General features: G+C 42.1%; 1 protein-coding gene across 1 annotated transcript in view; it reads left to right on the top strand.

The window, feature by feature from the left end:
- Positions 1-25,189, top strand: part of ARTN (artemin) — a 122,128-nt gene that overhangs the window by 64,871 nt on the left and 32,068 nt on the right. Inside the window, exon 2 of the mRNA XM_069227821.1 lies at positions 25,072-25,160. Within this exon, the coding sequence (XP_069083922.1) occupies positions 25,086-25,160 (75 nt within the window). The 5' untranslated portion in view covers positions 25,072-25,085. The remainder of the gene's footprint in view (positions 1-25,071; positions 25,161-25,189) is intronic.

Consider the following 25,189-nt stretch of genomic DNA (forward strand, 5'->3'; position numbering starts at 1 on the left):
CTCAATGGCGGCAAACAGTTCCATCCTAGCAAGGCTGTAGATATTAATTGTGTTCAGAGAGTGTATATACAGCTGCAGTCCCAGTCTCGCCCAGCTGGTAGCGTTCTTGTGTTCACAGTCACGTCATAGTCCAGATGGTGGTGTTCTTTCTTCGGTGTTTGCAAACAGCAGCAGTCCCAGTCTTGTCCAGTGGGTGGCGCTCTTTTCTTCAGAATGGTTACATTCAGCAGCAGTTGCAGTCTTGCCCAGTGGGTGGCGCTCTTGTGCTGTCCCTGACATTGGCTGCATACATCGGTAGAACAGCTTGAGAAGTTCTTCTGTTCAGAGTAGTTGCAGACAGCAGCAGTTCCAGCCTCATCCAGCTGCCAGCTCCCGTCCCAGCTTCGTCCAGCTGGTGTCCTTTTTGTGTTCAGAGTGGTTAAACTCAGCAGCAGTCCCAGTTTCATCCAGCTGGTGGCGTTCTTGTCTTCAGAGAGGTTGCAGATACTCGCAGTTCCTGCCTCGTCCAGCAGGTGGCGTATTTTCTTCAGTGTGGTTATAGGCAGGAGCAGTCCCAGCCTCCTCCGGCTGGTGGCATTCTTTCTTCAAAATGGTTACAGACAGCTGCAGTCCCATCATCATCCAGATGGTGGCGCTCTTGTGCTGTTAGTGCCATTGGTTGCAACACAACATCGCCCCGGGGGTGGTCTCGTTTCGCATGTAGCCCGTTCATTTATAAATATTTGCAGTTAAGCTGCACATGACCTGTTTCCTATTATTGAAAGGTCCTGGGACGCTGCCCCTACCGCTCTGCCTCAGTTAAACGTTCTTTTCCTGGGACACAGCCTGAATTTTTAAGCCTTTTATTGAGTTTATTTAATATATGCTGGTCTTTGAGCCAGATTTTAAATTACTATTTGAGCTTGTTCATTAATAGCCCTTGGAGCGCATCTGGACAGCGGCCTAAGTCTGAGGATCTTGTCTGGACCATAGAGTTCTTTCCAGGGTGGAGCGCCTCTGCGCGCCTTTCCTGTGCCCTGGCTATTATCTATAGCAATCGCTACTGGAATTATGCGGTAAATGAAGACTAAATTATGTGGTAGAACCTCGGTACCTAAATGATATAGGAAGGAAAGGCAAATTGTACAGAAAGGAAAGAGAATGTATCATATTACGCAACTAAACGCAAATCACGCAGCATACTCTGTGGCATAATCAGGTACCAATTTTGAAATGTTGATACTAAGTTTTACATGAGAGGTTCCAAAAGTATTAAAAGACATGGATGTCTAAAGAAAGAAGCTTCACATTCTGCTGAGCCCATTCAAACTTTTTTCACAAGCAATTTATGATTTTGTCTTGCATAGTAGCGCCGAGAGGCCATTTTGTGAATGTAGGGCTTTCTAGCGCCAGGAGCACGGTCTGCTGTGCTAAAAACATACAGTGCTGCCATATACTGAATATCAGCCTATATGTACACATTTATTTTAAGAACATTTGCATCTCACCTATTAGGTGAACCACAGTTTTGTGCTCATGCTATGGGGTCCCGGAAGCTCTTTCCATTAAGAACCTGCCCTACAGAGAAACCCAGTGCTAGAAGCTATTTCCGGATTCAAAGCATCAGACCTAAATACATACTTGGGATTCTTTTAAACTCTGAGTGCTCTCTTGAAAAAATGCTGCTTTGAGAACGGTATCTGGGATGTAAACATGAGTTTGTGTGACTGGTGAAACAAAACATTTTCATGGGAAATAAGGAATCATTCTTTCCAGTCTTTTTCAATTCCATTTAAGAGCTTAGGTTTGTGTTTCCGGCTGCAAGCAAATGTCATTCACTCCCACCACGCCCCTTCCCTATCTCACACTAGAGGGTGTCTAAACCATCTAACAAAACTGCATTCTCTTCTCTTGGAATTGCCTGAACGCTGAAGACAAGCTGCAAGAGGCCACGTTAACTTTGAATTAGTAGCAATTTTAACAAGCATTTACAATGCAACGGGTCTCGCGTTTGCTCATGTTGGAGCTGATCGCGTTGTAAACTCCTAACCCGACTTTTCACCTATCGGGCAAAAGTACATTTATGTACATAAGCCGAAAAAGGGAAATTAACTATGTAAAGCGCTCGACTTCTGCCAAGTGAGATCGCGCTTGTAAATTAGAGAAAAAGAAGTCCCTGAGCCGGACAGAAAACAGCGAGCCTTGCATGTTTTCTGTACTTGGTCGCTGCGCTCGAGGAGGGCCAGCCACCGGAAAAGGAATGAGTTATGCCTGCCTTCGACTAATGAAAGCAAGCAGATTTTAATAGGCAAGCCCACGAACCAATAAAAAACACTGACGTGAAGTTGACAGGGCTCCGAGCCCTTTTCTAAATACAAAAGAGTCTCGCTGCGATACGCATGCGCGAGCGCATGCAACGCAGGCTCAACCCTAATAACTTTGGATCTGTTTGGGTTAGGAACAAATGCATTTTGTTAAAATCTGCAAATGATGCATCAGCTGGAGGATTGAGTGTCAAGAATGCTAGTTGCCCGGGTTGGTGATCTCCACAAGTTCTTTCAATCTGGTTATCAATCGTGTGGGCCAGGAAGGGAGTGGTCTGGGCAAGGAGTAGTCAGCCCATTAGACCCAAGGTGATCGGCGTCCAATAAAGTCACATGAACTACCTGGCAGATGTAGCTACACAGCAGGCTTTACGTTTGTCTCAACAGAGAGGCCACAGAATGAATGGGCATTAAGCCTAAACTCCTTTGTGTCCCACCAAAGCAGGTTTGATTGGGGCACACAGCGATGTTAGCATCTGTTGTGCTTAGACCCCCCGTTCATGAACAGTGATATTTGATTCATAATCCTCAGCCTTCACCAGTAATCTCATTTTGTGACTTCGTACTCCAGAGTGTCTGTAGCCTAGACTCATATTCTAATTCCATACTCATTCTCCCCCAGTAATTTCACATTTTGGACTTTATACTGCTGAGCCTCCACTCTCGCTCATGTACTGTGACATTCATACTCCTCAGTCTCCACCAGTAATCTCACATTCTGACATCATATACCTGGGCCTCCACCTGCGGTCTCATATTCTGACCTCTTGCTCGTCAGCCTCCACCGGCAGTCTCAGAGTGCATCCTTTGTAGGTCTCACCTCTGACAGTGCATGCACTGCATACGCATTCCCTTTGCGAGCGGTATTGTATACAATGAAGGGCCTGCAGCCCGCCCACTGCTTAGCATCCATTGGCTTCATTGTCACTCTTATTTTCTGCCTTCTTATTGGCCAGCGCTTGCTGGCTTAATTTCCTCTTCTTTCAGCTTGAGCATGCACTAAGTACTGATTGCTTCAACTTGATTGCTGTCCTTCTGCTGATCATGATGTAATTGAGGTACTACTTTTACTTTTTCTTCTTCCTGTCGTCCTTGTTGAACCTCCTGCCATTTGTAGCTGTGTTTTACTATGCCCCAGATGCATTGGGCAATGATTTGTAGCATTGCTGTATAGCTGTGTGGCTGCTGAGCAGCATAGCTAAAAATAATAATAATAGTAAAAAAAAAGGACTTAAAAAAAATTCCAATAGTCCTAGCTGCTTCATAGCGATATTTTAAATTAGTTTTAGCCACACTGCAAAGAGGCCATTGCCAAAGTCGATAGCTCTCATTTTTTAGACCTATTGGCTTTGTCAATGCTCGTTTTCCTGTGCCTTTATCTGCCTTCTCATTGTGTGAGCTTTTGCTCTTGTGCCCACCCCATCTCATTTAACAACCTCTTAATCCTTAGCGCTCCAGCCTTTTTAAACTGATATTATTAAATCTCACTCAAAGCCCCAGAGTCTAAGATCTAGTTAGGTCTGGCTGAAGAAGCATTGGTTGTTTAATTATCTCATGTTATCAATTTGATATAAACGTACAGTAAGAAGAATTACAGAGAGAGAGGGTGAGTTTTTGGTCAGTGCCCTTGAGCCATTGGATTTAATTTGTATTTAAGGTTGAGCCGCGGCAGCGCATGCGCTTTCCATTTGAGACATGCTGTATCCACTCTGTGGGATTACAGCCCGCCCATTGCCTTTAATTTTTGTCCTTTTTCGTTCAAAAATGCTTGCTTGCTAGAGGTTAATCCTTCGCCTTTGTCTCTCCTTTTTAGGTCAAACGCAGAAGCTCTCTAGCCTGTTGGAATCTATCTGTGGGCTTTTAACCCTGCCCACCACACTCCCATCACTATCACTCGTTCATGGGCTTGCCTTTCAAAAATCATTTGTTATCATTGGTAAATGCTTTACGTTTGTACCTCTTTGGGGCAGGTTTGGCCATTGACCCTGTTACATGGAATTGCATGTTTGCCTTCTTTTTCCTTTTGTGTTTCTCCTTCACGCTCATGGTGACTGTGGCGCTTTGAATCCGCTTGCTTACGTCAACTGTTTTACTTTTCATTTTCAATTTATGTGGCAAGAAAAGACAAGTTAAGAATTTACACCGCTAATAGTTCTAACTTGTTTTGGGGGTCTATTTTTTTGTTTCCATTCTTGTGTCTGCCGTTGCTCATTTAACTTGTTGCTCATGTTTCTTGTTTCCTCGTCCTGCTACCAATCTGCGCCCTCGTCGCTTGCATGTACACCCACCCTTCCCCTGTCTTTTTATTGTTGTTTCCTCCGTCATTAGCCCTCCATCACTTGTTGTTTCTTGCTGCTTCTTTTAACATTACACAGCAGTGCGACATGGCTTAAGAAAAAATAGGCGCCCTGATGCAGTCAACGATGGCCGTGTCATAGCTCTTTTGTTTAAGCAAGATGTCACTTAATTAAATTTAAAATGTCACAACTACCATACAAGGAGTGTGGCAAGCCACCCATTCAATTTTACAGTGCTTGGTGCTTAGAACTGACGTTAGCCACCCGGACTGTACTTTATCATTGAATATGTCACTGCTCCCACGTTCCGATGCCATTAGGGAAGTAATGCCTTGTTTTATTTTAATTCTACAGCCATTCGTAGAGGATCACACAATGCACACTGTCTCATTAATGTTAATGAAGCAGGAGGATTTGTGACCTGCAAATATTAATTTTGCGAACAGTTAGTTCATAATTCACATCTCAAAATGCTGTTCAGTTCGCAAAAAGTCTATGCTCAGTTTGAGCCACCTACATGCCATCTGCCCAATGGTACATCAGTCCAAAAGTGTATTGCATTGTAATGTGCTTGGATTTGTAACCTGCTTTACACATCTGACCAGTGCCGAATCACATGAATGGCCGGGTGGCGTGTCACATCATAGGGAGTGTTGGGCTGGAAGAATAGTGAGCTGTGCTGTGGCCTGTGCAGGAAATGTTTTTATGTTGTGTCTGATGACTAATGTGGTTCTCCTATCCTGACGTTGGTTGGTGTCCATCCTGTCCAAAGCAACATGGTCAATCAAACCCTTACAAATGAGACCTTACCAATTGATTTAAAGTTTGGCAAAGAGTGTACTTCATTGTAACTGCAATGGAGTACCCTCTCCGCCAAACTGATGGCACGCCTGCCTGATTTACAGACTTGCGGATCTTACGTATTGTTAATATTGGAAAAGTCGATGTCGATGTGCACCGTGATACGTTCACATATAAAAACGAAATCACACCACTATTATCAAATTCACCCGTCATGGACCCTCCATCAACCCCAACTCAGACATACGTGGTCAGGTAGGCTCTGAAACCGAGGCCTGAGGTTTCGAATTGACAGGTCACAGATGGGGCAGCACTCAGCACACAGCCTGCAGACACATGTGCAACCAGGAAACGCAGATCAATCCCACAGATAGGAGCAGAGACCCACAATGGTCCCAGGAGATTGGCCCCAATGAAGCACACATGGCTGGAGGGGTACACACATCGCTAAAACACCATAAAGTCAGATGCCACATGAAGTAAGGAACACTCAGCCAATCAGAACCCAGCAGGCACAGTAACACGCCGCAATCATCTGCCCCTCATGCCGGACAGCTGAACATGTTACCTACTGGACCTAAATGTGTCCACGCAAGGTCAAGGCCCACCTGCATTAGTTATCAGAGACCTTATTTATGACTCCAAGACAACTGCTCACATTCTTTACTCAAAAAAGAATGTTGTATTTGTTTAATGGTACTCAGAGAAATGTATAAAACACCATGCAGATCAATTGTACTTTGAGACAGTCCACAGACCCCGTTTCTGTAACTGTTCTCCTGACTGTAATGTTTAGTCAAATTAACCATTCCTGTTTTGCCAAACACCTCCTGTCTTTTGTTTTTTAAGGTAAATTCACATTCGACCAACAGTATGTCAGCGACGGAGAGCACTCCTTGTGCATCGCTGACATATTCCTCCAACTGCCCGACGGAGTAAGTGTTTTTTTGGCCATTTGACCACGCCCCCAGATTAGGATTGGGTGGCCAAATGGACAGTTTCACTCTCCTTCGCCACCGGGTAAAACCTGGAGGTAAAAGGCACTGAAAACTGCATAATGAATCCACACCATGAGAGGCCGCTCCCATGGTATGGGGGTCATACGTTTTTTGTATTTCATACACACAATCCCACTTTGGGATTTTGTTTTTGAAAATACAAACACATGTTAAAAGTTTGATGGACGGGACCGTGTTGTTGCAGAGCTGTCCGTCAAACCTTTAATACATTGACAGGAATTGTTATGACGGCGGTTCCTCCCAATGTTAAAAGATGTCCACTGGGCCGGTCGACATCTCTCAATTTGGCAGGTGGACGACCCTTGCTATGGCGAGAGTAAAGTTCTCCACCATACTGACGACCTCTGCCCCCAAACTCTAAAGTAGGGCCTTAGTTTTGATCACACCACACTGTTTCAGAAAGTCCTTTTATAGCATCAAAAAACTAATGACATTTTTAAAAAAAATCCCCCAAAATGTTCTTTTTTTTTGGAAAGGCCTTTATACCTGTAGGCCTTTTATTAAACCACATGAATGAGCCACGTCACCTGATAAGGGAAACAAAAAGAGTATTTTCCTCAATACTCTTTGGCCCAGATTTACAAAACCTTAGTGCTGGCTCTTACATGGCTAACATGCCATTCAGCTCTTGCTAGATAAAGTAATTTCTGTGTCTGAAGTTGAAGAAAGGGCAGCGCACGGTGCGTCTGTATTGCGTAGTGCCAGACCTCTGCCAACCTGTGCAAATATGGCATAACGAGGTGGAAAGAGCGCAAATACCTCCAGAATTCCACACAGCGCCAGTTCTAGTAATGCCATGTGCCCAGCTTTGTGAGGAATCCTAGCGCCTTGTGAAGCAGGAGGAAACAATGGGTGAATGGAATAGCTCTTGCTATCAGTATAAATGTAGTTAAATTGCACATTTATACATCTTACACTTTATCACTTATGTGTGCGTAGACATTTGTACTGCAGGATACTCCGCAAGTGAAAATCTCACACAAGGGACCACTTGCTTGCATATAGACTAAGGCGCTAAAGTTAGCACCTTATAAACAGCATTTATTTAGTAAAAACATTGTAAATTAAAAAATCGACATGCGGGTCTTTGAAAATATAGGGCTGTATAATTTGAACCTGTCAAGAAACGCAGCTAGTTGGTCTTCACACAATGCTGCAGTGCCCATTTCTATTGAATTAGAGTCTATAGTTGTTAGTACTGTAGTGACTGTGGTGAAACAAGGCTGACCAGGAATGTAACAGAACTGGTTTGTGTGTGACATTGCAGGCAATGGGTTGCACCACCTCACTGTGGGTTTCACTCACATATGAACCATCACATGATCAGGTTTACATATGAAATGTCCAATGAAGTGCCACACCCTTCGATTTTATTTAGGATAAAGTTCGCTTTTGTGAAACACGCAGGGCGGACATCGACATGGACATCTTCTGTAGGTATGGAGATTTAGGGCTTGTTTAGAGTTTTGCGGATGGGTTACTCTGTCACAAACATGATGGATAACCTGCCTGCCGTACTGCAAGTTCTATAGGATATAATGGAATTGTGATACGGCAGACGGGATATCCGTCACATTTGTGATGGAGTAACCCCCTCTTTCAAACTCTAAATCAAGCCCTTAATCTTGCAGGTGTGAGATAAGTGTTAATTCCTCAAAATAATCACTCCATGTGTATCAATAAGTCTTACTTATTTCAATATCAACATCACATCAAAAGAGTAAACGCAGTGATGGTCATCAACTGAATGGTAAATAAAGAACAGCCAACACGTATTTCGCAACACAGATGCTTCTTCAGGGCTGTCAAATAAAAAGCAACTACTTGCGCAAAATCAACATTTGAGATATGATTAACAGCACAAGAATAATTCCATTATTGAAAACAAATACATCAATTATCACAATAATACATTAACGGCGTGAAAATCTATAGCAAATTCTAGCTCATGGGCACGCCAACATTTAGGACCAGGAGAGGTGCAATTACTTCTGATATAGCCTTCGGTACTCCCCGCCTGGAACCGTCTCTTCAATTAGAAAGAAAAATACAATGATGCTGAAACATTCTCATAAGAATGACAGACAGAGATTCTCATTTCAATGCTTTATATAAGCATTGGCAAAATACAGAAAAAGTGACTTGAGCAAATGTAGCAGCAAAGCATACAAGTGACGAGTACAATGAACCCAGTACAGTTTTAAATGAAATCTGGCATAGATTTGCCTTTTACGATGGGCAATAGAGGTATGTCTTGCTAGCAAAATCCACACTCTTATATAGGATTTAGACAAAGAAGTTCATGCATTCTGTGGCAATACATGATTCTCAGGGATTCGACTGATAGGAGTCATTCTAGAAGAAACATTTTACTACAGAATACAGTCGAAGATGTTTTCAGCGTAGTGGACCATGCTCACAGTCACGGCTGCACAGTTGAGCTGATGATACATTGTTAACATAGCCTGAGACAGTAAGAACCGCCCTTGATTCACAGGAACAAGGACGTTTCTCTAAGAAAACTTTCTGCTTCCTCAAGTGAGTCTGGTTGAGTTTTCTTTAGAACCGGAATCAACAGCTGTCATCAAGTGATATATTGTGACATTAAGGCAAGATGGAGGTCAGTGTAAACACAAGCTAATGTTATCATAAGCTCAAAAGCCAATGCTATTTTTATTGGCAGAAAATCAACGCTCACAACATCAATAAACACCATGTAATAAAGTAGAATCCTTGTTACATATAGTGTCAGTCTTTGAAAGAACTCAATCAGTTCTACTAAAAATTCAGAAAGGCGACAAAAACAGTTATCTTGAAAAAATTCCTACAATCCAAATTCCTGGTAATTGATCAATTTCTATCAAATATTTTATTCTTCGTCCATACCTTAGATTACCAAAAGTAATTACTAATTAAAATTGATAAATCAACTCAATATCGTGAATCAAACACTATTTTGTGTCCAAATTTCATAAATATCACAGTCACATAAAACTACATACTTTGATGTCAAGAAAATAAATAATTACAATATTCTCCTGTTTCCAAATGTCTCTATAGCTTGATCTCAGGAAACGTCCTTCTTATCCTAACTCAGATTCAAAATAAGTTCTCAACGGGAATTGGTGATCTGTTCAGATAATCATGACTCGTGACGGCCATGATCTAGTCTCTAAAAATACTCCCACCTTATCCCATATGATTCAAATGAAACGACATCCCTGCTCACCCAATAATCTTTCAATTAGAACAAGCACTTCTGACTATACCTCATTAGTCCTCCCAATGATGTATTGCAAATTTCTAGAATCCTAATATATCCCAATGTCGAACCCATTATGAACACCAGATTACCCCAAAACAGTCACCAAGCTTCCACTCACTTAATGTATATTAATGTAAAAAATAAGAAAAAATCATCAATAACCAAGAATGTGCTTCTCATCCCAACAATCTTTCCAAAACCATGTGATGAGGGAATATAGAACCAATATAGTAAGAAAGCAAAATTATCGAAGATGCTCTAAACCCAATACTTCTCTTTACAACTGTCAAGCAAACTACCCAGATGATACTGGTGCACACCTAATATCTATGTCTCATTAGGATTTAAGGTCCTGATCTGACCTCCAAAAATAATCATTCAAAATAGTTAGTCCTAAATGTAACAGAATAATTATGTAAACCTGAAGGTGAAAATCAACAGTACCATAAAAAAACACATAAAGGAGAAAAAATGTATATCAATGCACCAGATGGGCTCCAATCGAGCTCCATGCTCTCAGCTTTGTATTTTCCATCTTCTAACCTCTAATCTAATACTTCTTTGGATACTAAATAGATGATGCTAAATATGGATATGACATTACATCTAACTCAATTGATTAACTTCTAAAATATAATCTCATATTTGAAGGCAGCATTTCTATTAATTGCCAAAACCTCAATACAACATGAATATTAATAAATTGAATATATTCTATCTTCAATAAAAATGAATGGAAATAAAATTAAAGTGTAATGGTCGCTATTCCAACCATATGTTCCAATGACATAATTGAACCGCACTGTTACCTTCACACTATGGGCCTGATTACGACTTCGGCGGAGAGGGTCAATCCGCCCCAAATGTGACAGATATCCCGCCAGCCCTATTACGAGTTCCATAGGATGTAATGGACTCATAATTCGGCCGGCGGGATATCTGTCACATTTGGGACGGATTAACCCTCTCCGTCGAAGTCGTAATCAGGCCCTAAGTCTGAAATAGATGTCTACTACCTGATCAGATTACTAATCCTTTTGTCTCGCCTCACAGATGGACTAATAAGTAATGCCAAATTTGAAAATGTGCAGTGCGCTAATAGTCATCAAAAAAGAAGAACAAAACTCCGCTAATACCCATTTTATGAAAGATTAAGGCCCATATTTATACTTTTTTTAGCACCGCATTTGCGCCGCTTTTTGACGCAAAAGCGACGCAAACTTACAAAATACTATTGTATTTGGTAAGCTTGCGCCGCTTTTGCGTCAAAAAGTGGCGCAAATGCGGCGCTAAAAAAGTATAAATATGGGCCTATCTCGAGCGGCAATGTGAAAATCTTATCTGTTTTATTATCCATTGCCAATCATTCCGTTGTTCGTGATGACATACTATCCAAACAGAATTTTTACAACTGGAACTGTTACTTATACTAAAGTATATAACTCCTGGTATATGTTCAACCCAAATTATACCACTTGTAATTTGTAAATCCAGGAGGTCTCCCTTGACCAAACCTTTCTTCCTCCTCTCCTGTTAGGGACAATATGTCCAAGACCAACACATTTTATTTTTTCCATTTCCTTCAAACCATGTTTTTTCTAAAATGTAAAGGCATAGAATATTTAGGGTGATTGTTCTTGATAGCACTGATATGTTCTTTCCATTGTTCCTTCAATTTCCTCATGATAGAACCAACATACTGTTTATTACACATATATATTACCATCTATAAACAAACAGTTCATAGTATTGCAATTTATGAAAGACATGATTTAAAAACATGTTCCTTAATGATATGTGTAAAGCTCTTTGTGGCATAGACCAGTGGTTCCCAACCTGTGGTCCGGGGACCCCTGGGGGTCCACGAAGCCTCCTAAGGGGGTCCGCGACTGCTTAGAAAACTAAATAACATCAACAGATTAGGTCCTCACCTTTCAGTAATGACTCAGTAGGGGGTCCCCAGAGTCCTATAAAGATTCAGTGGGGGTCCCCAGGCTCCAGTAATGGTAAAGTGGGGGTCCACAGAAGTCAAAAGGTTGGGAACCACTGGCATAGACCACATTTGTAACCGCCCCACGGAAGCAATGGTGACCAGTTCTCAGAATCAAAATTGGAATGTAACTGCTCCTTATAACAAATTGTATCACTGGGAGTGAGTAATGTCATCAATGTTGGTGTCTTCCCGAACATAATCATTGGTTTCTTAGTTAGAATCGCTGACATATCTGGATCAATGGAGAGAACCTCCCAATGTTTCAAAAGACTTCTATAGATTAATTTATTGCCATTGATATATATAGTAATATTTCTGACATCATCTTGTCTTTTAATAGATCATTTATATCAATTTGGTTCATTCGTTCTTTTGTCTGGGTCAAGGTCCCAACATTATAACCTCTCTGCAGAAATCTTTCTGTAATCACCGCAGCCTGTTATTCATATTCAGTTTGTAGGGTGCAGTTCTCTTGGCTCTTAAAAAACCTCCAAACAAAAGACTGAGAATGTGTTTATTTGAGATGGTCTGATCTAGCATGTAAATATCATTAGTGGAAGTCATCTTACTGTAGAGTCTTGATACCAATTTCCCATCATTAGTATACAGTTCTAAATATAGCAAACATTTCTTTGTCTTTCTAGGGTATGTATTCAAAACCCATAGTGACATTAAATATATTAGTGTTCAAATGGCTATGAAATGTTTTTAATTCTTCAACAGTTCCTTTCCAACTGATGACAATATTGTCAATGTAATGTTTTCAATACACTAGTTTGCCACTGTTTTTCCATTTTGCAGTCCAGGCATGCTCACTCTCATAGAGACCTATATAAAGGTTTGCATTAGAGGGGGCAAACCTGGAACCCATCGCTGTTTGTTTCTTCTGTTGAAACAATTCATTTTGACATAAGAAAAAAATATTGGTTAACACACATTCTGATAAATCCATGATCATTAAAGAATGTTGTAAGTAATTAGCTGAATCAATGAATGGAATGGATCTGATTGCTTCCAAAACTATTAGATGGTCAAAGCATTTGTATAAACTATTAACATCCATAGTCACTAGTAGATACTCTGAATGCTATGTGATGTCTGTCATGTGTCTCAAAAAATCTTTGGCATCCTTGATGTATGCAGGTGAAGTGCAAACACAGGGAGCCGAATAAACATCAATATATCCTGAGGCACGTTCTGTATGTGATCCTGAAATAATCAGTCTCCCAGGTGGTATTCTGTCTCATTAGATACTTTGGTAATAGATGATAAGAGCAACACACCTGTAAAGTGGGGACCACAGCAGTGTATGACCCAATTTTCATATTGTTTTAATTAGTGCATATATTTGAGCCCAAAAATGCAAGTCAATTTTCAAGGCGTTATTTAGTTTGCTATGTCCATGTCATGAAAACTGTCAGGCAGAGATACTCACGGATGTTCAGGGAGACTTGTGCTCTCAGCAGTAACCTGTTTTAGGTCTCTAAAAAGAGAGATAATTCATTTATCCTGCACAGAATGCACACTTGCTGGGTCCTTCGTACCCTCAGAATGTGATATTACGTGGGTAGCCAGAAGGTGCGGGGCAGAGGTCATCCCCAAACTAGGCTCCCGGACCCCACAAAATAGTGTGTGTGGGTACGTACCATGGCAGTGGTTGCCTATTCTACTTAAATAAAAAGGTGTGGAAGTGACTTCACATGTCCTTTGACCTCTTCCGGTGACATCACAGGAATTAACTTCTTTCCATGTCCTGGGAAAGCCTTGGTGGGCCTTAACGGGAAACAAAGGCACACAATATGTTTCACAATATGCTGGAGTAAAACAAAGTGTGCCAGAAACACTTTTTTTTATTTTTTCAATAATTCCTGCTTTGAGAGATTGTTTTTGAAGAACAAAAAACTTTATTGGCAAGCACATTAACCTTGACGCTCACTCCTAAGTAAATGATACATTTCTGAACATGTCTTATTTACAAGAAGTTATTCTGTACCATATTCAGGGCCCCTGGAATTATGCGATTGTGTGGCTGTGGTGTTTTCGCATGATTGTAGATTTGCCACATTTGCCACATAATCCATCATCTGTTGCAAATTTTAACAAACACATATTTTGCAAATCTTGGCTATCACCTATCTGTTGCTCATTGCTATGTTTGGGTATTAAACCAGTGCTAATGAGGTGCAACCTATGCCCAGACAGTATTACCAAGTGTAACAAGCATTTACAATGCATCGGGTCTCGCGTTTGCTCATGTTAGAGCTGATCGCGTTGTAAACTCCTAACCCGACTTTTCACCTATCGGGCAAAAGTGCATTTATGTACATAACCCGAAAAAGTGAAATCAAGTACGTAAAGTGCTCGACTTCTGCCAAGCGAGATCGCGCTCGTAAATTAAAGAAAAAAAAGTCCACGAGCCCGATGGAAAACAGCGAGCCTCGCATGTTTTCTGTACTTGGTCGCTGCGCTCGAGGAGGGCTAGCCACCGGAAAGGGCATGCCATATGTGTGCCTTCGACTAATGAAAGCAAGCAGATTTTATTAGGTAAGCCCACGAACCAATAAAAAACACTGACATGAAGTTGACAGGGCTCCGAGCCCTTTTATAAATACAAAAGAGTCTCGCTGCGAAAAGCATGCGCAAGCGCATGCAACACAGGCTCGACCCTAAAAATGAGAAAATAATGGAGTAATACTATCACAAAATGTGCAGCATTATGCTGCATAGTTTCCTTTTCTTATCACATTCACCCGCCGCATAATTCCAGTGGCCCTGGCCCTATGCCATCAATTTACAGCACATGCAGGAGGAAAAAGCTGACTTCAATACAGTACTTATGTCACTTGAAGTTCAAGGCTGCCCAGGTCCTATTAAACATCTTAGTCAACTCCTGATCGAAGTATCCTTGGTGCTCAACTATTCTCGGAGCAGTTGCTACAGCTCAGCCCAGTACTGCAAATAAAAGGGCTCCTCATTCATCCATGCAACCATGAGCCAGTGCTTAATTTGAGCCGATGGCAGGCACTTAAGGATTTATTTATATGTTACCTGGGCCAGGCATAATGTATGCATAGGGGGCATGCCCCCGTTTACGGGAGCCAAAAAAATGGCAGAAGGAAATCTCTGAGATTTCGTTGCGCAATTTGTTACGACACTTTTAACGTCTGCTCAGTGCAGGCGTTAAAATGGGTCTTCCTTTATTATGAATGGGCCCCTGTGTACTCTGCAGGAGTAGCACCAATATTTTGCGGCTACTCCTGCAGAGTACATCAATAGCGTCATGAGAAATTATGCTATTGCCCCCTACCCTGCGCCACGGTGCGCTGTACTTTAAATACAGCGCACACATGGTGGCGGTAGGGGGGCGCTAAGGGGCGCAGGGAAAGTGACACTACACTCGGTGCAACACCACTTTTCATAAATCTGCCCCTTATTACCTTACAAATTAAGCACTGGCGTGAACCCTCTCCCAGTGACCTAACAAAGGCCCCTGCAGCCCAAGCGGTGCGGTTGGGGGCTGCGCTCCAGGTGACCCCTTCAGCACAGTACCCTGGCGTGAGAGCGCCTGAGTGAGTTCTGAGGAGGGATCCCTTCATGTACTTTGCAGGGGGGCCCTCAGGTTTCGTTACGCCACTGCCCTCTCCATCCAGTGCAAGTAACCACGTCTCCACGCACACAACTGCAGTGCACATTTCCCTTTCACGCTGTGGGTGGGAACGACACGCCTTCTGATGCCTCAGTGAGGTGGGGTGTACGTCAGTTCCTTCTAGAATAAGTTAACATTTTCTCACACGTGTGCTGCGTTTTTGCTACAGATGTGTAAATGCAGGTTTAAGACGCTGGTCCTATGAAGGATCGAAAACATATCAGCAAACCACTTTGTAATTTAAATCAACAGTGCTTGACATGATAAAATAACCTAGGCGCTAGAGAGATGGTGCGTTATTTCTTTTCAAAGTAAACCTAATTTAACTGTTTAACTCTAGGAGGCCCCTTAAAAGGGTGATCTCTCAAAAGTTTCTAGCAATACTATAGATATACTGGTGGGAATACACATTTCTGAGGAGACGAACAACAGCCCGAACATTGCTGCGAAAAAAAGTAAAAAATATGGAACTAGTAAAAACTGAGAGGCCCTGCAACCTGGTGAACGTATTATTTTTGCAGTTATATATAGCGGGAACTAGACCCGAAAGCATTGGAGCTCATTAGATGAGCACCAGTTAGATTACAGAAGGGTACATTCATTTTTGTAGGCATGGGGAGATTGAGGGCCTCATTTACAATAAAATGAGGCATTGTGGTACTACAAGCCAGCTTGCTGCGCTGCGTCATTTTGAAAGTGTAGGGATGCGTCGTATTTACAGAAATACAACACATCCCTGCACTTTCCTCTGAGCTGGCGCCCAAACTGCTGCCTAGCAGCAACACAGGCACCCTTGTGCCATGGTGTAAGAGTGTCTGCACTGCACAGATGATTGGTTAAGTCCAGATAGGGACGCCTTCCTTAAACAATCATTAATTGCGTTTTCCTCTTGCTGTGTGTGCTGTAGAATGCAGCACGCATAAAGGAAAAACAGGGAGAAATAATGTTAGTTGCACCACTGATAGAGCGTTCCGTACTAATAATTTACCTGTGATTGAACGCTCTTTAGGCCGATGAATCTTTTGACTAAGTGGGACTCTCCGTACTCTATGTCGAGCAATTTATCAAATCAATAATCAATAACGAACATAAGCAATACCCTGATCAACATAACACTTAACAATTAATCCAGAATACATTTCGGCGAACCCTGACCTTTCAGTCAGGAATAACCACACCAGTTTATTGCAAAGTTAGTGAATTTATTTCCCTATATTAACAAAGCTAGCACAATATAGATGTGTCTCAGCACCAAATGATAAACGTAAATGAACATTAATAACTGTCCATAGCGGCGAAACAAGTGCAATCTATGAAGCATTTGAATAACAAGGCATTCGATAATAGCAATGCAAATCACTAATACTATGATCTGTAGCGAACTAATTGCATACATTTAGTCAGCATAACAAGATCTCAAATTGCATCGTGCGACAAAAGAATCCTCATCTAACCTCAAATTAGCATCGGCATGTGGGGCTTCATGCGAAAACAATTTAGCAACATAAATTTAGAAAAAACTCCTAGCTAGGGCTCTTATCAAAAATCAGCAGTTGGTTACCTAAAGAAACACAATGCAATTGTACAATTTCCTTTCATATTTACCAATTACGATCAGCATACAAGGAAGTCTTCGTCTCACAGGTACCGTTTCTCGATCAGCGTGGGTACCGTTTCGATCAGCATGGGACGGGGCAAAGGGGCAAAGTGGACGGGGCAATTGCCTCACGGCGGCAAAATAAAACTACTACTTCATGCAAAGGGACAAATCAAAGTTAAGGTCTCTAGGGCAAAAAAAATCATTTAAAGTCTCTTTCTCTCGATTAGAGAAAGAATCAAAGTCTCTTTCAAAATGGCGTCGCAGCAAGGTTGGCCATAATAGCTACGAAGTCTGCAAAATGGCGAGACGTCCAATAATGGCTACTTTCCTCTCGTGCACCTGGTTTTTATAGACAACAGTTCAAATCCAGTAGGGTCTTCCATTGGAGGGTTCATAGGTTAGCTTCAAATTGTCCAATCAAAAACAACAGTTCTCAAGCTTTTACTTAAGCATACATTATCCTTGGAGATGGGTACGCAAGTTGCAACATTTTATACCAATTAACTCACTTTCAGAGCCTCCATTGTCCGCACCTGCAGATCGACCTTGGAGTAAAGAGAAAAATGCCAAGCTGGCACGAAACTTTAAGATAAGCATGTGAACGATCTCAGTGGAAAAGTACAGCTTCAAGCAAAAATACACGTTTATTAGCACATTGGAAAAATACGAGCATCTAAACCGTGAGACCAGGCAACTAGGCCAAAGCCTCCACTAAAGTAATGCTAAGCTAACGCATTTCAAACAAGCAAATCATAGCACACGTTTACGATTATGTCGGATTAGTGCAATTCTAATACACCACGTTATATAAAGCACGCTTATAAATGTTGGCAAACTACTCTAAGGGCACATTTTGTCCCCGTACAATCTTTATTAGTTCGGTTAGAGTCACACACGATTATTTCAACACTACGTTTATGCGCTAATAAATGTAAAACCTTCATTTCTGCTTCATCACCACTTTAATGCCACCCCTGAGCAGGCGTATTAATCTGACGAACTCCCAGACTTGTAAATCGAGGAATGCGTCAGATTCCTTCAGGTTCCATAGGTGTTGCGTGGGAACACCCCAAGCAATGCCCATGGAACGTCCATTTCACGCAGTGTTATGCATGAAAGGGGTCCATATTTACAAGACAGCTTTGCGTGGCCTTCTAAATATGGGCCGGCACACTGTGCCACCATAGCTCTGGTGGTGCAGTGTGCCGCTGGGGCCTCGTAAATGAGGCCCTAGGTGATTTGCCCAGAATCACAGGGTGGTAAGCTGACGCAGAGACTCAAGGTTGGTTCCTCAGCTCCAAAGTCGGCAGCTCTGGCCCTAACGCCACATCCTCTCCCCACCTTTATGCTATGTTGGAATGTTGTGTGTAGTTATTTCTGTGCACACTCTAATTTTGTCTTTTGTTATGAAGGCTTATTGTTTCTTTGAATTTTCTCGTATCATTCCTGTGCCTCCTGCCTTAATGACTTACGCACGAACTAGGCAAAGATAGCACCGAAGCGCTTTACAAAGAGCCGAAAACAGGTGCAAAACAAAAGTAACAAAACAAAGGGGAACTGCAAAACAAACAAAGGTAGAACAGAAGATTCCCAGCAAGAGACAAAAAAAACAGGCTTCGTCGCTTTGAAATTACAGTGAAGTTTTAGGTTTAAAAGGAGAGCGTGAGTGGGGATTTACATAAAACCAGAAGGGTATATTTAAAGAGACCTAAACAAACACAGTAAAATTGTGACGTCAGCAGGTGTGTTAAGCAACTCAAGTTGCACTGGAGTGAAGTTACGGGGTTAGAGGGAGAAGGAATGACGAACCCCGCTAGCGCCGAGAAGCCACATGTGGTTTAGAGAGCACATTAAGGCCAAATACCCAGAGCAATAAAGTATTCTGTTCACTAGGAAGGCAGGATTGAAGATGCACATCGCAAAGGGTGGCATTGAGTGGGGCAAGGCTCATCTTAAATACCTGCCCAGAAGGGCTCTGACATAGTCTAACCTGGACAGGACCAGAACTCGACTCCTCCTCTGGAAAGCTGCCTCTGAGCTGGAGCCTTTGACCCTCTCGAGGAGTCACACTTAAAACCAAGGCCCATATTTATGGGCTGTGTGGCGCAGGGCGTATTTATCTAACACGGTGCATTCCTGTCCGTTCCCCCTGCGCTTGCAGCCTAGCGCCTTTGCGGGCACTCTTGCATGATGGTGCAAGGGTGCCTCCATTTTAGGCAGGACTGTTGTTGTGCAGGAAGGGACACCTTCCTGCATAAAAACAATCCAGAAACAATCCGAAAAGTCTATCTTCTCTTTCTTTGTGTGCTGTAGAATGTGGCACTAATAGAAAGAGAAAAAAAACAAGGAGAAATAAACATATTTATTTTCTCCTCGTTACGCCTCTCCCGGGGAGGCGTATCTTTTTGGTGCATTCCAAGGTTTGCAAGTTCTTGTAAATCTGAGAATGCATTAGACTCCCACACAACACCCAAGGAAACGCCTCCCTGGCACAGAGTAATGTAACACAGCAGTTTGTGTTATTGTACATTACTCAAGATTTATGAAGCCACACAGGGCCATGCAAGGTGGCCTTGCGTGGCTTCATTATTCTCACTTAAGGTTTGCGTTGGTCTTGCACCACATTGCATAGTACAAACGCAACGCAAACCAGGCCATAAATATGACCGCTAGAGTTGGTGTAATCTGGTCAAGTTATGCTGAAAGGAGGTATTAAGGACCAGTACTAGAGGTATCTGGAACTGAAACGTCCTGTCAGCTTCCTTCAAGAGGACAAGTGGGTTATAAGGGGAGGTTGGAAGGGTGAAGGCATGCAGAAGAATGCTGGCCCTTCGAGGGTTGCATCTGAGGTTGTGTGGAGTCATCCATGTTTATTAAGGGTCCAGGACTTCAAAGAGCCTGAGGATATAGTTGTGTGACATTGGCGTGTCCATGATGGGACCCTGCTAAGTCCCGCAACAGCTCAACAAAAGGTCCTGTGTGAATACTGGGAGCCCTTGGGGTAGTACATACCCTTGGGGGGGCTCCAGGAGACAGAGCGACAGGACAGAAGAGGGAGCCTTCAATCTCCTTCTTTTGGGAACAATTTTCAAATCTGGAAAAGAACAAGGTCAACACTGTCCTTCAAAGCCTACACAAAGGTTTATGGTACAAAGGAGGACTTGATGATCTAACGTGTGACAAGCGGCAGACTATCCTGGTGCATCCCAGAATGTCTGTCTCCTTTGTGAAAGATGCAGTGCTTCTTAACATGGTGGCTTCAGACCTGCGGGCTTGTCTGGAGGTGGACTGAAAGACATCACAAGGTCATGGTCTGAAGTTTGATGGTTCATCTGGGATTGGTTAACGTGGTTCGAAGGAGAAGAATAGTTATGGGGCAGTAAGTGTTGAGCCTGTTGGGGTCAGCATTGGATTTCTCAAGGAGTGGTTTTGCGTCACCGACTTTGAGGTAATCTGGGAACATAGTCTGCGACAGGGAGTTATTTACAAGCTCTGTCCTGAAAGGTTTAGCAAGAAGCAACAGAGGCTGTGATGGGATCCATAGAGTAACCAGGAGGCTTGGCATTAGAAATTAACCGCAGGATGTATTTTGGGTCAAGTGCGTGAAGGACCTGCCAGTTGGATAGAGATGTTTTGGACAATATGGGGTACGTATAAAGCAGTGCCTAATTTAAAGTGCTCAGCACCAGCACCTAATTATCAACACCAGCACTTATAACAGGCACAGCCACATGGTGGTGCTATTTGTAAACAGTTGTTTGGTAAGTCAGCATAATTAAAATGACTGATATCTGCTGCCAGAGCCATTCTTATAGATTTGGGGGCCTGGAGTAATCAGAATTGTCACACTTGAAGGAGTGTGATGATTAGTAGCTGTGTTGATAATGTAATTGGGAGTGGAAATGGGCGGTGGAAGTGGACTCCCGATGAGGACCGCAGCTTTAAAACTTTTTTTTTACAAATTAAGCACTGCTCTAAAGAGAACTGTGGGGGGAGCACACCTGATCTTATGGAGCTCATGTTTCTAGGAGGAAGACTGCAAATCCTTGACAACTGAAAGTTTTCTTGGGAAGGTCCTATCCATGTCTATCTGCAGTCTTAGATAGGAGGCTGTGGAGTTGTGGATAAGTTTCTTCTAAGATCTTCTGTTGGCTCGGCGAGTAGACAGGAGGGTTTCTTATTGGGTAAGGGTTCCTGTTCTTTCAACAGCCCTCACAGTTTTCCTGTTGTCTTTAAGAGACAAGGGCTAAGTTTATGAGATCTTTTTACTTTAAGGAACAAACTCATCTAGGACATAATAAAACATCTTGGTTAGATCAGGATGTGAGAAGATTTACATGTACCAGGAAAGGTGGGCAGTCCACCTGTGTCCATCCCACCCAGGTTCACGCAAGAGTAACATGTGCGGTAATAATCCACTCACTCAGTCTGTGCTAAGGCAGCTAAACTCCTCATTGGCCAGGTTTTGATGTCAGATATTTAAACTGAATATTTTTGTGTTGACTACTGACTGAGATTATGTAGGGAGTCAGCGGGGAAGGACTATGAAGGAGATCAGACTATATATACTTCCAACTCCAGACAGCCCCTTAGAGAGGATGAGATCAATTACAGAACCTTTGTTATATGTAGGGTTTACACAGCGCTGAATGAGATCATTGCTAATTGTGTGTTATGTTTTATGCTTGTTAAATGAATAATATTTTCCCACGCCTGTTTACTCTAGTGTTATGTTTATATTTTTCCAGCAGGGTGTGGTTTTATGCAGTGCATTGAGATGACTGGTGTTTGCCAGTGACTCAAGGACCAGGTGTACGAATATTAAGAATAGTGATTTCAAAATAGCAATTTTTACCAAATCGCTTTTTAGTAATCACTATTCGTAATGTATGAAACTTTACATTTTGAATTAGCAATTCTTAGTGGGTTGCAAATTGACCTCCCACATGAATATTAATGAGATAGGTTGCAGTTTGCCCCTCATTAGGAATGATGGCCGTCACAGGTGTGGTGGCCTCCTTGGCCTGATATCACCATATCTGTGAAAATGATTTTAACTAAAGTAGTCTTTTTTTCTTTGAAACTCAGCCCTTTTACCATAAAGGAGAACAGGCTGTGTTTCAAAAGAAAAATATGAATTGTTTAAGTTTCATTTTTTAAGATTAGGCACTGGTCTGTGGGACCACTGCCTGCTCTTGAAAACATTTTTTTTACGTTCGCAAAAGGGAAGGGTCTCTTAGGGATCCCTTCTATTTTGTGAAAGAGTTACCATGTGCTTTGAGTTGTCAGTAAAATATTAATGCTTTGCGACTGCATTATGGGTGCTAAACATTAATATATACCACTTCGATTCGGTATTTGACACGCTCCTTCCGAACACCGAATCGCAAATCCAAACTGCAATTCTGTAGAATCTCAGTTTGGTGACTGCCTTTTAAAAAAACATTTTTGTGCTCACAAACACCTCGATTCTGCGAATCAGGCCCTTGGTGAACTCAAACATGCTTTCTACATCTGACCCTTAATTATTAGTGAGAGTGAACTAAGGTTGCATTGATACCTCAACTTTTAAATATCCCTAAAATTTTGACTGTTGTTGGATTTTCAACATACGAAATATAATATTACTATTGGAGAATATATTTTTAAAGAATATTATATCATTTAAGGACCTTTACCTTAGCCCTCTGAGGTAAAGGTTCTTGGGACTACCGTATTTCCTTGAACGTACTTGTGTGTGCCTCGCTGTAATATCACCTAACTTTTCATTGCGCTTGCTATGCTGGTACATTGCTCTTTGCAACTGGCTTGATAGGCATTTTAGGTTTTTTAATATTGTAATTAACTTCGTTTTAATATACCTGCTGCATTTCATACTTTCTCCCTGGTCCAAGGGTCTGTTTTGTGTAGGGAGTTTGGAGCAGTTATCTAACATCTAGCGATAAGAACTAGTAGAGTTATTTTGATCTCACAATTTGAGAGGCAGCCCTCTAGTCTCTTGAAGACCAGGAGTCCTGTGGACTGTGTAAGGGCAACAAACCCACTGCAGCGCACATGCTGTGCTGAACCCACACCAAAGGCAAGCCCTTCAGTGTCTGTCCACACTGAGTCCGCATGTCGTGCTGATAGTCAGCCAAGATCTTGGGCCATATGTACATAAAATAGGAACAGCGATTCCCTAATTGTGATTTTTACTGAATTGCAATTAGGATATTGCAATTCCTAATGTAAGAAAACATACAAACTACAGATAGAGATTCCTAACCGGGTCGTAAATAGACCTACCAGACAAATATTAATGAGGTAGGTCACAATATGCAACCATTAGGAATTGAAGCCATCACAGGGATGGCGGCCACCTGAGGTCAGCAGACCACTGTGTCTGTAACTGCTTTTTAATAAAGAAATGTTTTATAAATGCGGCCAGTTTCCCTTAAAGCAGAACAGGATGAGTTTCAACAAAATAAAATTAAACGTCATAAGTTTCATTTTTTTAAGCGGAGGTAGAGGTCCCTTGGACCACTGCTTGCTCTTAAAAATATTTGTTTCAGCATTCACAAAGCGGAATGGGTCCCATGGGGATCCCTCCCCATTTGGAAATGGTTACCACTATCCTTGAAGTGTCTGTAAAAAATGGATGTTCTGGGATAGTAATTCGGTTACAAAACATTCATACTTAGCACTGCAATCCAGTATTTGGAAGGGCCGCCCTAAATATGTCTCTTCCAAATACTGATTTGCTAAGCACAAGGTGACTTCAGTGTTCACATGGATAATATACAGGGCCCAGTAGTCTCAGATTTTCATTGAAACTATACAAGAACAAATATTTATAGTTAAATCTGGCTACATTTGGAAGCAAATTTGAGAGACTTCTTATCTTACCAGGGAAATATTTAAAACACTGACCTTATTTTAGAACCACAGTTTGTTATCACAGTCCCTTTCCTTACAAAAGTTATGTGAAGAATTAGTCTATGAAGAATTGGCCTGCTTTGTCTCTAAAATCCAGAAAATGCACTTAGAAACAAGAAATTCTCATCCACCTCTTTTTATGATTCCCTCCCCACTGAAGCAAACATGTCAGCAGTAAACTGGGATAAGGTTTGCTCTATTAACTTAAAAGAAACCATACTGACCCCAAACACCCTTACCTCAGGCCCCCCAGATGATATTTGCCCTGTTTCTTTCCTACAATCCTGCATGGAAGTCATCACCTTTGAACACAGTGAACTATTCACCATCTCTTGGTGAAGTTCCCCTGGAGTGGAAGAAAGGAATAATAAATCCTCTTCTATATTATCGCTTTGTGGCACTTGCTGTGATCAATGTAAGGAACTTCTGTTTCAGTGAACACAAATCGACATATTACGTAAGGTGTGGATATGTGGCAATGTTTGCTGGTGTTATTCCCGTCGACGTGAGATCTCGCCTTATGATAATAACTGTACCTCCTCCTGGGGCACGCCTTTTATTTTTTTATTAGAATGAAAACACCCAGAGAGTGCTATGTAGTGGCACAAACTGTAGGCACAGCCAAAAATCCAAAATTGCCTCATCAGCTTACATCATTTCTTTATCGTCACATTCTGTACTGTCGCTCACTGGGTTGGAAGCTTTGGGGTATATTTATAAGTCCCTTGCGCCGCCGGTCAATCACTTTTTTTGGGGCTCCGGCATCGCAGAGTGCAGACCCACATCTACAAGGCCACGCGCAATCACTTTTTTTTGTAAATATGCTCCTTTGTGTCTGAGCCATTGTCATTTCCTGTAACTGTCAGGGAGTGTGGGGTCAACAACACACACGCTTCCTCTATTTTCCATTCTTAGGTGTTGAATTCTGGGCATGTGTGGCAGTGTGCAGTATGGCTGAGAGTGAGATCAGGGTGGCGGAGACTCCTCTGACCCAGATCATTCCAGTGTTATCTGTGGCGGCTGGAAAAGCTGTCTCTGCACTATGTAAAGGGTGAAAGCCTGGTTGAGACTGGTCAAGAAGATCATCGGATTCCAGAAAATCATATAGCTGCCCCTTAACCTGTATATTACATTGCTATTGGCAGAAGAGTCTCCTTCCTTGCATTTGATGCCTGACTTTGCTAGTCACAGCACAAGAGTCGCCCTCGTGACACCTTGCTTTGTGTTTCTAGATTGGAAGGAGTCGATGACCAAGGAGCTGGAATTGCAATTCATGGGAACAGGATCTCCATCCGGGAAGAACCAGCGCCAGGGCTGTAAGGTGAGCATGGGGTGCAATGGAGGAAGAAG

This window comes from Pleurodeles waltl, chromosome 4_1, assembly GCF_031143425.1.
Source record: "Pleurodeles waltl isolate 20211129_DDA chromosome 4_1, aPleWal1.hap1.20221129, whole genome shotgun sequence".
Taxonomy (NCBI): domain Eukaryota; kingdom Metazoa; phylum Chordata; class Amphibia; order Caudata; family Salamandridae; genus Pleurodeles; species Pleurodeles waltl.